The 14,590-nt window shown below is 31.1% G+C and overlaps 1 protein-coding gene across 4 annotated transcripts in view; it reads right to left on the bottom strand.

Annotated features, from left to right (window-relative positions):
* Positions 1–14,590, bottom strand: part of fra (neogenin protein frazzled) — a 223,663-nt gene that overhangs the window by 164,975 nt on the left and 44,098 nt on the right. For all 4 annotated transcript variants that reach the window (XM_075362193.1, XM_075362192.1, XM_075362195.1 and 1 more), the window contains exons 4-6: positions 6,914–7,084; positions 5,234–5,353; positions 1,589–1,742 (exon numbers count right to left, since the gene is read on the bottom strand). In XM_075362193.1, coding sequence (XP_075218308.1) covers positions 1,589–1,742; positions 5,234–5,353; positions 6,914–7,084 — 445 coding nt within the window. The remainder of the gene's footprint in view (positions 1–1,588; positions 1,743–5,233; positions 5,354–6,913; positions 7,085–14,590) is intronic.

The following is a 14,590-nucleotide window of genomic DNA, read 5'->3' as shown; positions in this document are numbered from 1 at the left end:
TTCACAAAAACTCTCCTGCGAATTCTGTGAAAAATATTAAAATTATATCATTTGACCTGAAGGCTGTAATAATTATAATTTGGAACACAAACTGGAAGAGCAGTAAGAGGTAAAAAAGACAAGATTCTTCTAGAGGAGTTCTTCTCTACTCCCTCTAGTTTCAACAGACTATTACGTAAAAAAACTGTCTTTACTCCTGTAGAGTTCAAAATTTGTTTAGTGACTTATCACATCTAAAATTCAAATTTGACATGAGCAGCATCAGTAGCTGTACAAATAGTTTAACATAACTTATAGTGAGTTTCCTAAAATATATTTGCTTTTTTTAATATATATTTCAGCCTGAATTCTATGATAAAACAGCTTCTTCTAAAAACTAGAAGACTGTTATACACTGAATACTGTTATAGAATACTTTTGTTCTGTTTGCTTAGTTTATTTATAATTTTCTTATTCACATCATTCATAATCAGTAATCATATGACATGGACATCTGAACTGTTTAAATCCTACTGAACAATTTTTAGAAACTCAACAGTCTTTTTAGTTGGTTAGTAAGGGACATCTTCGGTAATATTTTCCACTAACCTGTATTTTTCATTGTTCTTTTAACTCTTCTTTGGTATCTGACAAAAAAGTAAGAATTTTTTATAGACACTAAATAGATTATATGGCAGTAAAACAGAAAGTATAAATGTATTGGATGTTTTCTGTTGCATAAGCTTGTTCATCATTCTAAATTAATTTATCTATAGATTTTAAGCACAGAAAAAATTACACAAAATCATTTATAATTTGTCAGTAACACTTTTGTCTAGAGATTTTTTAACATTTGCTTATATAATTTAACAATGACAAATAAAATAAATATATCTCAAAACAACATTGCCATCATTTGATATTAAAAAAAAACTTAAACATAAATATTCAACATTAGAAATACTCAGTGATGTTGAAAGATAACTAAACAAAGTACTAACAGAACATTAAACACATTAGGCCTTTGGCTTCCAAGGTTATTCAAAGTTCCAGCCTTTCAAAATCCCAAATTCCAAGCTAAATATCAGACACATAATGTGTTAGAAAGTTAAAACTGAATGTTTTCCAAACCCTTTAATCTATTTACATGATTTTTTTATATATTAACATAACAAGAACATCAGTGAGTATATTTTTTTTTAAATGTAGCAATTAAAAAAAAATGTGTTTTTTTTCATGAGACCTTGGAAAATTAAAAAAATTTGTCTGGCTTTATCATCTCATAGAAAATTGTTTATTATCTAGAATTACTACTGAAAACTTCTAAATGGTATTAAAAATGTTACAAATTCCCTAAAAATATAATCTATCATCCCACAGAAAAATTATAATAAAAAGTTACAAATTATTGAAAACTTCGTGAGGTGCTACCAAAAATGTTACAAATAGATAAATGTAAGAGATTAAGTGCAAATAATTTTTATTAAAGGAAGTATAAAAACATATTTATAGAAAACAAAAAACGAATTAACTAAAAATAATGTAACCCAGAAAAATTAATATAGCCAAAGGTGAAACATAACACATTAAAATTAAAAACTGGTCTTACGCCATATCTAGATTGACTCCATCTTTCAGCCAAACAATAACAGGTTGAGGGTTACCATTAGCTGCACAATCAAATGTAACAATGTTGCCCTCAATAGCGACAGTATCACGAGGCATTGCAATGAACACTGGTGCCATTGTGCTGATAGAAGAATCTGTACAAAAGTAAGTTACTACTAATTAATTAGTTCTAAAAAGGCATAATAATGATATTTTATACAGCTCAATTATAACATTTACATTTTGGCTTCCTCAAAGTTTTGAAGGGAGGAAGACTAATTTTTAAACTTCACTATATTCTGTGATAAGAATGCAGCCATTTTACTCTTACAGCAAAAAAAAGAGTAAATATGGAATGCAAACATAGATACTCTCTTCCTACACAAAAAACGTTTTTCAGTAGGCAAGATGACAAGTATTCTGCTCTGGAATTTAAAAATGCTTATCCTGGACCTTCTTAATTCTCAACACTCAAGAAGTATATTATTATTCAAGAAGTAATATTATTTGACCAGTGAAAGAAAATGTGAATAGTGATCCTCTCACATTTTTAACAAAATTTAAGCAATATTCAGATTTGTTCTTTCAAGACAATGCTTATCTTTACACTGTTGCTTTAACACCAGCATCTCTTTCAACTTAAATGATATATTTAGTCTTCTTTAACCTCGACTTGCCTCAATCTCATCACTTATTTGAAGAAGTTTTTTAGAAGACAAAAAGGTTCAACAATAATAAAAAGATCACCCATTGAACTGGCATGAAGCAGATCTAAGAATGATCCAGCTCTTTGTCACTGGAATTATTAAATTTTAATGAAATAATTATACCGCAGTTAAAGAAGACTACAATAACAATTAAAAAGTAATAGATTTTGACTGTTGTTAATAAAATGAATAGAAAAAAATAATTGATTACATTTGAACTTTACCTGTTCAATCAGTTACCCATAATATAATAAACATGCTGAAAATTACAGTTTCACGCATCAGATATTATTAGCATGAACAATCACCATTACTGCCTTACTTAATCTAGCATGAATACATCAACATATTCACTGCTTGCTTTTCATCGGTGTAATAACCCTCCATGTTGAATTATTTTTTTTTGTTTTTAACTTACTCAAGTATAATAGTTAACATTTATATATGTCTTTGAATATAAAACGGTTGGAAAAAACTGAAAAACACAACCACGCACTAGTGTGTGATGTGCACAGGAGACAAAAAAGCACAGCACTTATAATGCACATGTTGAACACTCATTCATGCATGGTTGAGTGAATTCATAAATCTCTTACTTGTTCATGCTGGTATTATGTTAACTAATTTTCTAGTCTTTTAATTAGATAAAAAAACGTATATCTTTGTTTTATGAAAAAAAGAAAGACCTAAGTTTGTAGATTTTACTTACAAAAAGTCTGTGTAAAATTTGCATGCAATAAATCCTCAATTTATTCCGTACATCAATAACTGATTTAGAATTTTTTATTTTACTTTTTATCAGTTAGATTAATTTACAGTTTATTTTTATCTGATTTCATCTATCATCTGACTTGTTTATGACCTGAAAATTAGTTTTTACGTAAATTCCTATGAACATTTTGGAATAGATCTGACAAACAATTAAAGTAACTGTACTACTTATGTTTTAACCATATAATGAAATAACACACTGTATATGTCAACGCTTTTATTTAAAAGTATTTATGTAACATACATTTTTATTATAAATTATATAAATAATTACCAAAAAATATAAATTTAAACTGAATATAATAGTATCAATATATAATAAGAAAATAAAAGTAAAACATAATTGTCTAATCACTACAAACTGAAATACAAATAATTTATAAAATAAAACTCTTCTTTCAGAAGTGATGAGAGTTCACACAAATTTAAGATTCAACCAAAAAAGTGGTTCAATGTAACTACAAACGAACTGCACAGTAGCAAAAAATAAACATTTCTGATCCACTAACATATAATACTGAGTCAACACTAACATGCTAATCCCCCAACAGTAGAGATAGAAAAGCTGCTGTATTACCATGCATGTGTGTGTAGTGTCATTAGGTTGAATTTATGCATAGACGACACACCTGAGGTGCTCAGCAACAAAGGTGTTAAAATCAGCAAGTCCACAAAAAAAAGGAAAGGCTATCACCACAAGGAAGGAGCTTCAGCAGACATATTTTCAATAACATTCTCTATTGAATTCAAAACTGAGGTTAAGTCAGAGGCTGAATTTAAATCTACAACTCTTTACTGTCAAAGAGGAAAAGATATACTTCAATTACTTTTTTATATAAGATCTGCTTTAGCACTTTAAAAATTATATTTGTATTTTCGTGAATTCTAATGTCCAGCGGTAACCTTTCCATAAGTTTTGACTTTACATATGACATTCACACAATTTTATTATATCAACTTATACAAAACTACTTACTCCATTTCTAGTATCTAAAACTGTTTAGTAGCATAACAATAATTGAATTCAGATTTAAAAAAAAAAATTGTTTATCTGTTACAACTTCATGAATAATGAATGAACTACTCATTAACTGAAATCTTTAAAAGAATTCATATTTTATTATTCCTACCACTCATTTAATGACTTTCTAGTGACACACACACTCTCTACTAACTCTCTAATAATTCTGTTTAGATGATGATGATCTCAAGTGTACACAAATGTACACTAATAGTGTTTATATTTCTTTTAAAATCTCTTTGCCTACAACAGTTGTGGCTTCTTTATAAATAAATAAATAATGAATGAGCTATCATTAATTCTAGGTTTTTAAAAGATCGCCTACATGTTTCTATTTTATATTTAATGGCTTCCTTTTGTAGCTTACTAACACTGTTTTCAAAGCCGAGAGTTCTAAGGTTAAAATCCCAATAAAGGCAGTTACTTTTATACGGATATGAATACACTAGATCATGGATGCTGGTGTTCTTTGGTAGTTGGGTTTCAATTAACCACACGTCTCAGGAATGGTCAACCTAAGACTCTACAAGACTACAGTTTATTTACATTCACACATATTATCCTTACTCATACTCTGAAGTAATAACTTACAGTGGTTTCGGAGGCTAACAAAAAAGGAGAGCTTAAAAACACTTTAAATTTTATTCACAAAATTTATAGTGACAAAGGCTAAAAAAGAAAGATCTAGTACTTTAACGCATTATGACAAAAGAGATTATGATGAGATCAACTAGGAAGAGACCAGAATATCAAACTAAATACAGACTTATCAATTCATACAAAAAGCTATGGTTTCATTACGTTATAAAATACTGTATCATATACACACATATAATAATGGTAGTGCATTACCTGATAGTTTTATAAGCAATGATGAATCCATGCACTTGAAAGTTTTTTACATTAACTACGCAGTGTATATTGAGGCTGCCAACAAAAATTAATTGTGACGCACTAGAAAGCATGTTTAATAAAATTTAAAGCATCTTTGAAAACTTAGTCGTATCTGACATCGCACCCCTTAGACCACTATACATTTAGGGCAAGCTGTACCATCTTTACTGTTATATAGTGATTTTAATTAAATTACTGCTGAAATTATTCAATATACAGAATCACTCAGATATAAAAAAAATTTTAATCTTACCTAAGTCAAGATCTATATCAAGTGTGGCTTTTTCACTTAGAGCAAATCCAGCGAGACCTGTTACATTACAACGGTAAATACCTTTATCGGAGCTCTGCACATCATCTATCTCTAATGAACCTAAAAGGAGAGAAAAATTATTTCTATTGAATTATTAAATACAATCTCATATGCCACAAATATAATAAAGCAATATTAATCAACAATACTGATCGATTCTGGTAACAGTAATATATACTTTGCACCAGATGCAATGTCTACAACCATCCAGAAGAGCTAAATTTTCTCTGAAGCGAGAAAGAGAGTGAGAGGGGGAGAGGGAGATAGAGATGGTGAGGGAGGGAGAGGGAGAAAGAATAACCAGACAGAAAGTATGGATTATTTTTAAATGATGAACCACTGTAATACAGTTGGAAATATAACCAACTCGCATTTCGTTAACAATTACTAAGAAGTTTTATTAGTTCTAATTTTGAAGCACTCTATATGCTTGTATTTTGCCGCCAGACATCTAACTAACATTGAATTCTTTACGTGTTTCTACACCTTAATTTTGATCTAAAATATCTGAAGAAATATAGTAGATTAGAAGATTTCAGTAATGTTGAATAAAACATATAGATATAAAAACAACTGGTTTCTAAACAAAAGAAAAATTTATTTTTTCTTTTACCAAAAATTGCTATCATCAGAAATACAACTTAAGTATTTGTTATAATTTCCATGATTTTTACACTTTTTATGCTTACATTATTTGTAAATAACAATAACTTTTTAAAATAGGCATTTTATAGAATTGTTTGGAGTAACTTTTATTTTTATTTTGTATTTATTGAAATTGAGTAAAATAGCTTAGAAATATCAGCTGTTTAATAGAAAATTTTATTTACCTGAATTTTAATATGTAGATGAGCGACACCATTTTCCATAGCAAGTATTTTCTATGTTTTTATACATAATTAATGTTAAATATGTAAATAACTGCTAAGATGTGTTTCATTTTCATGTTATTTTTGTATTCCATCTAAAAATTTAAGCAAAAGGGCGTTTAGTTAAATGGCTTTGTTTATTTAAATCAGTGCCATTATCTTGATTTTTATCTGTTTTAATATGTATGGCATAATGTTCGCATAATCTATTTTCATAAAGCTTGATGAATGAATTAATTTTAACAATATAGTTGATACTAATTAGGAATTTTAAGTGTATAAGATTTTAATTAGGGATTAAGGATTTTTATTACCATTTTTAATAAATTTAAATCAATCCCTAGTTTATATAAAATATATATAAAATTTTACTAATTTAGTATGGTCAGAGGTCAGTTACTTCATAAAATTTTACAGTGTAGCAGCCAACTAATAACAAAATATCCTACTTATATTAATCTTTACACACTGTCACTTAGTTTAAATATTTAATTTTTTCTTTACTGCAGTTCAGTAGTCACCATTAAGCAGTGAAACTCTTCTTTTAAGATTTTAAATTTTGTGCTGATGAAAACAACCATAATATAGAAAACACTACTTACACAGTACTAACTAAAATTAGACAATTATTCAGTTAAGAGAAACATTGGAAAACAAAAGAAAGGCCGATGATAATAATTGCCTACCACTGAAATAACAGAAAACAAATCAGAATTAAAAAAAAAATTATTAAAAAATAAATGATCAAAACCTGAGGGAAGAATAAGCATCCTAGTCTCATCTAGGACAAGGGGCTGCTGATCCTTTAGCCATGTAACAGAATATTTATCATTTGGCTTAACATCAACCAGGCAGCTGAAATGAGCTCTCTGGCCCAGAAATACACGGATATCAGTAGGCTGCTTCTCAAATAGCGGTAATTCTGTAACAATTACAAAAAAAAATAAAACATTTAGAATAAAAAATTATTAAGATTAATAACAATCTGTAAATTAAGAAAAGCAATCGATAATAATATGATATACACCTTTAATCTATTTTGACTAAAATGGTATAATTTTTTTGTTTGCATTTTCTAGTGAAAAAATTATGTAAAGTATGAGGTACAGTGAAAAAGTTAAAACTTTTGTAATACTGCACTGACTAGTACACAGAGAACATTCCAACAAAATGGTACTGGTTAGTGCCAACTTTCAGAAACACAATGCCATTTAATATGTCACGCTACCACTATTAATTTTCAGGCTACAAAAGTTGGAGTAAACACATGTACTTTTCAGTTTCATGTCCTCCTTTATTAATGATAAACAAATTATGTAACTCTTTTCTTCTTACATATGTAAGACTTATAAATATGTTAATCTAACCGATATAACAGCTGTTTTATAATATATATTTTGTCTTTATAATACTAATGTTAATTAATTTGTTCAGTAAAAGATGCATTAATAGTCAATTCAATTCAGTTAAAGATGTAACTTAAATGTGAATCTATATAAAATACTTTAATATAATACTTCTTAAAATATAAATAATGTACATGTACATCAAAATTAACCTCAACAATGTGAAATAAGTTACTAATAATACAATATTAAAATGTATCTAAATCTGTTATAAATTACATATCACATTAACAAGGTATTTATTAAAATACATTAATGATCCAGCAGCATAAGTTCTGAATATTGGAAGGTACATTTACGCACAGTTATTTAAACGTGTACTAACCTCTGGTCAAATTTTTAATGTGAAAATGAAAGATCTTGAAAGACAAGGTTTATGACGTAAATTTTGCTTCTAATGCGGTAAGATTTTCAGAGACATTTAAAATCCGTTGGCAAGCAATTGGAGAGGACTATCTGAGCAAATTGCAGAGCTACAAAAGATTCATTCATTTAAAAAGTGCAGAACGATGACCAAAGAAGATCCCTGACCTGAACAACCTTCCACATCAACAAATGATGATAACATTAATGCAGTTCACAAAGGTCACCAAACTTTTCAAGAGACTGCTGAGAAAGCAGGTACCAGTATGGATAATGGCAAACAATTTTAATTGAAAAATTTAACAGGCATCACATCTCTGCAAAATTCATGCCACATTTTCTGACCAATTATCAGAAAGAGAATCATGTTAAAATTAGTTAACAATTATCAAAGTTCTTGACCATATCCGTGAAAATTTTTGGAAAATATTATAACAGTTGATGATACTGGGATTTATGACTATGTTGTGGAAACCTGACGCAATCATCACAGAGAGTGGAGAAAGGATCATCCTCACCACAAAAAGTTTAATAAGATGGTCAAACATGAAGAGGAAGTCAATGGTTTTTTATGACTGGAAAGTATTAGTTCATTATGAAATCATTCCACATGATCAAACAGTAAACAAGGAGTCCTGCAGTATTTAAACTATACTGTATAGAGAAGTAAGAGCTGTGGGAAACCGGAATTGAATGTTACACCATGAAAATGCACCAGCTCACACACCACTTCTTATCCACCATTACCTGGCAAAATATAAAACAACTGTTGTGCCTCATCCAATCTAATTTCCAGACTTGGCCCCAATAGACTTTTCTTATTTCCCAACTTGAAGGTAGCCTTGAAAGGATATAATTTTAAAGCCACAGGCAAGCTTGCAGAAAATATGATACAACAGCTGTGTGCCATCCCCAAAAGCACATTCCAGGAAATATATAGAATAGTGTATTGCCAGCAGGGGACAAGGCTATATAAAATTTATGTATTAATAAAGTTTTCATTACGTATTTGAACATATTGTGAACACCCTTCAGGAATGAAAATGAATGTTTTTTGGTTTATTGAGAAAATATAAGGCTGTACCTATCATACTCATGCAAGATGAATAAAATTTATATGTTGAAGTTTACTATTTAATAACTGCACCTAATGGTAGCACATTCTCCTTAAGGTAACTAGTTTTAGAAAAAATAACAATTGCAAGTAAAGGTTGTAGTAATTTAAAAATTTAACTATACATACATTTTATATCAAAAAGAAGTACTTTAAAATTTAAATTTCTACAATGTAACTGAAATGATTTTGAATAATTCTAACTGAAGATAATAAAACTCCTTTTTCAGCTCCAAAAGTTACTTTTATTTTGTAAAATAAAATTCAACAATTTAATCATTAGTAAATCATGATTTTTTTTTATTATATACTATTACCTTTTCATTACTTTCTTTATAAACACAGAATTGTAAGATGATTTTTTTGAACTGTACGACAAAACATGAAAATAATACAAAAGTCTATATCACTTTTATTTTTAGTGATGTTCACTATTGTGATAGTGGTAGGTCGATAGTTATTAATTGTTTACAATTAGTACAACTATGTTTCACTTATATAAATACAGTCCAGCCTTCTTAATTTTACTTTAACTCCTGTATACGTGTTCACAAAAATAGTTTTACAAAGATAAAACTGTATTAATAAAATAACATAAAAACAATAACTTTAACAGCAAGTTCAGGATTTTTTTCCTATTTACAGAGAAAGCATGTGAACAATGTGAACAAGGACTCATCAATTATGACACTGAAAATTACACTAGTACAGATTATAAAATCCTGAATATAAAAGAGTAGCTTTGTACCCTTATAATAGAGCAACACTGAACAAAACCATATTTAATAAATGCCAATCAGAGTCGACTGGGAGTTTTTGTTGCGTGAAGACGTGGTCTTTGTCACTCCGTGTGTTGAGTTTTTGATTGGTTTTTGCGGGATTTTTACTGGATTGTACATTGGCAAGTATGGTGGTTAATTAATTGGATGTGTCTTATATATATTTGAAGATTTTGGATAACGGACGACCTAGCAATTTTTGCGTTTTAAAGCTTTATTGCCAGCAGGCAATGATTCGTTATCTACGTTGATAACATTGGAACATTTTTAGAGGTAAATTAATTTATATTTTAGTGGTAAACAAGAAGGCAGGTTATAACAGAGACTATTATTTAGCTTAGGTGTATAAGCTATTACATAGCTTGCAAGTAAAGCTACTGTTGTTGGTGATATTATAAATTGTAATTATATTGATTTATTTTACTTTATTTTCGACTTTGTTTTATTTATGTCTATATACAGGACTGGTGTTTTTTTCCTCCCAGTACTGGGTGTGATTTGAGAACGTGAAATGGATAAGGAAAACATATTTAAACTGTCCAAGGTGCTGGTGAGATCACCAACATGGGGAGAGAGTGTGCCAGTTCAACAACAAAAGGCGACAGCGGCCACTGAGCCTGTTGAAAAGGGAGCAAAACAACTGCTGACAAAGAAAGGAGATGAAAATGGTGTGAAGAGGGCAGAGCAAGACAGCCCAGAAACCCCCAAGAAGGCTCTTAAAATGGATAGAGTGAAGGCTATGTACATTCTTGATTCATTGGCCGACTCCAGATGGTGTCTAAGGAATTTGAGGATGGGAGTAGAAAAAAAACACCAGTAAGACACTCAAGCAAGTACAGAAAGAGCTGGCTAATTTGGTCGGGGACTTCATAAGAAAGAGACATAAGAAGGAGAAGCCGTCACAGGCGGATTGTGCCACTCAGACTGAAAGGAAGGTTAGTCACAATAAGGTGACAGATGGAGCTCCTGCCATGGTCGGGTGATATCATGGGTTTATAAGCCATCTTAAAACAATTATATCAGAGGTAACTCCAATTCACTGTGTCATCCACCGACAACACCTAGTAGCGAAAAATCTGAGTGATAGATTGCACCAATCGCTTCAACTTGTAATTAATGCTGTTAACAAGATAAGAAGCAATGCATTGAATACGCGTTTATTTGCCCAATTGTGCGATGAAAATGATGAAGACTTCCAACGATTGCTCTTACATACTGAAGTACGCTGGTTGTCGAAAGGTGCATGTTTAACAAGATTTTACTCACTTTTTGAATCAGTTTTAGAGTTTCTGGAAGGTAAAGATTCAGATTTAAAAGAAAACCTGATCACTTTGAAAGCTGACATCGCATATTTGACAGATTTGTTCAAAAAATTTAATGACATTAACTTATAATTACAAGGGGACAGCCTCAATTTAATAAAAACAAAGGGTGTAATTTCAGCTTTTCTTGGAAAATTGAAATTTATGAAGCAAAATATTAGTCGGCGCATATTTTCCCAGTTTTCAAACTTGTCACAGGTAGAATGCCTTGATGAGGATATTCAGACATACGTTCAACATTTAATTGCCCTGCATGATGACTTCAAAATCAGATTTGAAGATATTCTGACGATGGAAATACCACCATGGATCATAAATCCATTTGATGAAACGGAAGTGGAGAATGTGATATTACAAGAGGAGCTACTCGAGCTTAGCACTAATGAGGAGCTGAAGGTGAAATTTAAAAGAGGGTATCAAACATTTTGGCTGCAGGCAGAAATATCAGAAAAATATCCTGGACTGTGGGGAATTACGAGAAAGCTTTTGATAGCGTTTCCCTCGTCATATCTTGTCGAAAAAAGTTTTAGTGTCATTACAAACCTTTTATCAGAAAAAAGGAGCAGATTCAATATCACAGAACAGGGAGATTTGCGCTTATTCCTAACAAAACTGAAGCCAAATATTGATAATTTGCTGTCAATCCATCAAATACATCCCTCCCATTAAAATTGTAACTATTTTGTGATTGTCATTGTAGAAGTTACATTACGTTATTAATGTTTAATTTTAATTATATTACGACAATTTTATTATATTACATTGCAATATGATAACAATAATAATTAAAAGTGTAATGATTACATATTTGAATAAATGCAACCCAAAAAAATATACTATTTTTCTTTTGCTTTTTACCACTCTGAATGGGAAGTTTTCTAAATAAAATAAGTGAGAATTGATTGCTTTCTTGTGCTGTGAGTAGATGTCAAAAATGTAAAGTTGGATGGAAGCATTTTTTTTGATTAGTCAACTTTACTTTTTTGACATCCACTCACAGCACAGTCAATCAAAAATTAACCAATCAATTCTCACTTTATTTTTGGAAGTTGTTAGTTCGTGGAACTCAGCCGTAACGCAAATTTTCATAGTTAGATCTAATCTTCACATTTTCCGTCGACTGGAAATATGGTAAAAATGTAGCTGCAGGGGGTCCACCGGAACCAGCAAAATTTTGAAAGTGGTCTATGAGAAAAATAAGTTTGGGAACCTCTGATCTAGATGAATTATGATGTGATGGCTGAAGGGATGTTATACCCATACGGTCGAGAAGAAGGAGACCTGCTTTAGTGAACGCAGTGAACGAATTGTAAGGTGGTGGTCATCCTTGACCTCACGAAGTCGAAGAGTGCCTTTACAGCCTCTCTTTATAAAACAGTCCCTGATGTTAGAGTCCAAATAACTGGGGAACAGTTGACTGCTGGCCAACTGCTAGCCTTCACAGCCTCCACGAAGGTGCTTCTGAAGAAGTGTTCAGAGGGGTCAAGCAGGAAAATTTTTGTCCTAGTTTTGGATTCTTCGATGGATGAGGAGAGACTCACGCAGTTGAAGAATGGTATTAAGAGGCATTTTCATTAATGTGAGGAGTGATGTGGTATTTGGAGTAGAGGAGAATGTGTTTGTGCTCGCATGTAGGAATCTGGTGAAGTACTCAGCTAGGAGGATGCACTGGACCATGTATATACATATAAATATGGCTCCACAGAAGGAAGCAGGAAGATCAGAACTTAAGATCTCCTCAAAAATGGTGGTTATAAAGGTAATTATAAGTTGTCATTATCTGAGGCATTCAAACAGGCCTTATCTTGTCAGGTTATGCTGGGTAGCTGGAAAATAGCCATGCTGTCATGGTGCCTAAGGTGGGAAGGGGTTTTTGACCAATATCTCTAATTAATTCGGTTGGAAAGGTTTTTGAAGCTCTTCTGGCCAGCAGACTAGGCCTGGTGGACTGTACGAGAGACAATATGGTTTCAGGAAGGGGCAGTTCACTATGGATGCAATAGGCAGAGTTTTGGAAATTGCTAAGGTGGCTGCAACAGGGACTAGACATACTAGAAGATACCAGTGTTGATTATGGTAAATATTAAAAATGATTTCAATACTATTGGTTGGAATGCTATTTTGGACTTGCTGTTGGACAGTAAGTTTTCTCCATACTTGATCAGAATGATTCAAGAGTACCTGACAGGGGAGATGCTGATCACCTCCAAAAAGGGTGAGGAGGTCGTCATAAGCATTGAGAAAGGGGTACCCCGGGTCAATTCTGGGCTCCACTGATAAACATAATTTTTGTTTCCTAACATGCAATACATGATTTTAATCTATCTTCTGATGCTGAAAACGAATATGAATGCAGAATCTTTCTATCACCCACCAATTTTGAAAAAAGTTTTAATTAAAGGATTTATTTCATTTTTCAATGTATAGTTAGCATTTTAAGTTTCTATATTGTATTTTGTTAGCTCCTATTTTATTGTTTTACTTTGTTAACATAATTTGTAAGTTATAAATAAATAATACAAGACAAAGAATTAAATCATATCGCAGTCACATATCATGACATCATATCTAATACTGAAGAGTGACCTTCATGGACAAGATTAATCATAACTGTGCAGGTCAAAACATGAAGCTGAAAACACAGCTGTGTTGTTTGTATTAAGCACTGGATTTAGCAATTAATTAATTTTGTTCCAGTCTTATTACTGTCCTATGCTTGTTAACAGTGCACTGTCAAAATGCCTCAAAATTGTGTAAATGATGTGGATGCCTTTTGTTATGTTTGTGGTGAGTTTACCATAAAATCAAATAGAAAAAACATTACATCTTTAATTAAAAAAGCATATCATTTATACTTTCAATGTAAAACTGGTGGCCAGGATAAGACGCGGGTTCTTCATATAGTATGCACTAATTGTTTTGTATATTTAACAAGATGGCTGAAAGGTACACAGAAGGCTTGGCCATTTGGTGTACCTATGTTTTAGTGTGAACCAAAGGATCATGTAACTGCTATTACTTTTGTTTAACAAGTGCGTCTGGAATTTCTAAAAATAAACATTCTGTAAAATATCCTTTATTGCAATCTGCAATCAAGCCTGTACCTCACAGTGAAATTATTCCAGTTCCTGAGCCATCTGCGAATGTATGTTTCGAAAGCAATGATGAAGAATCAGTCAGTACTGAAGAAGACAACAATGATTTTGATTTTGAATTATTTGCCAATAAGCCTCATCTTATATCACACGGTGAATTAAATGACTTGGTTAAGGATTTAAATTTATCAAAAAATCAAGCTGAACTGTTAGGATCAAGACCGCAAGGTTAAAATTTACTTCAAAATAATACAAAAATTTCGGGCTTTTGAAGCCGATAAAAAGAACTTTCTTAGTACTTTATTGATCATAAACTTATTGGTTCATAAACCTGAAGACTAGCATCTTT

Source organism: Lycorma delicatula, chromosome 4 (assembly GCF_047948215.1).
Source record: "Lycorma delicatula isolate Av1 chromosome 4, ASM4794821v1, whole genome shotgun sequence".
Lineage (NCBI taxonomy): Eukaryota > Metazoa > Arthropoda > Insecta > Hemiptera > Fulgoridae > Lycorma > Lycorma delicatula.
The sequence above is the reverse complement of the archived record's forward strand: the minus strand, read 5'-3'. Positions and strand labels throughout refer to the sequence as shown.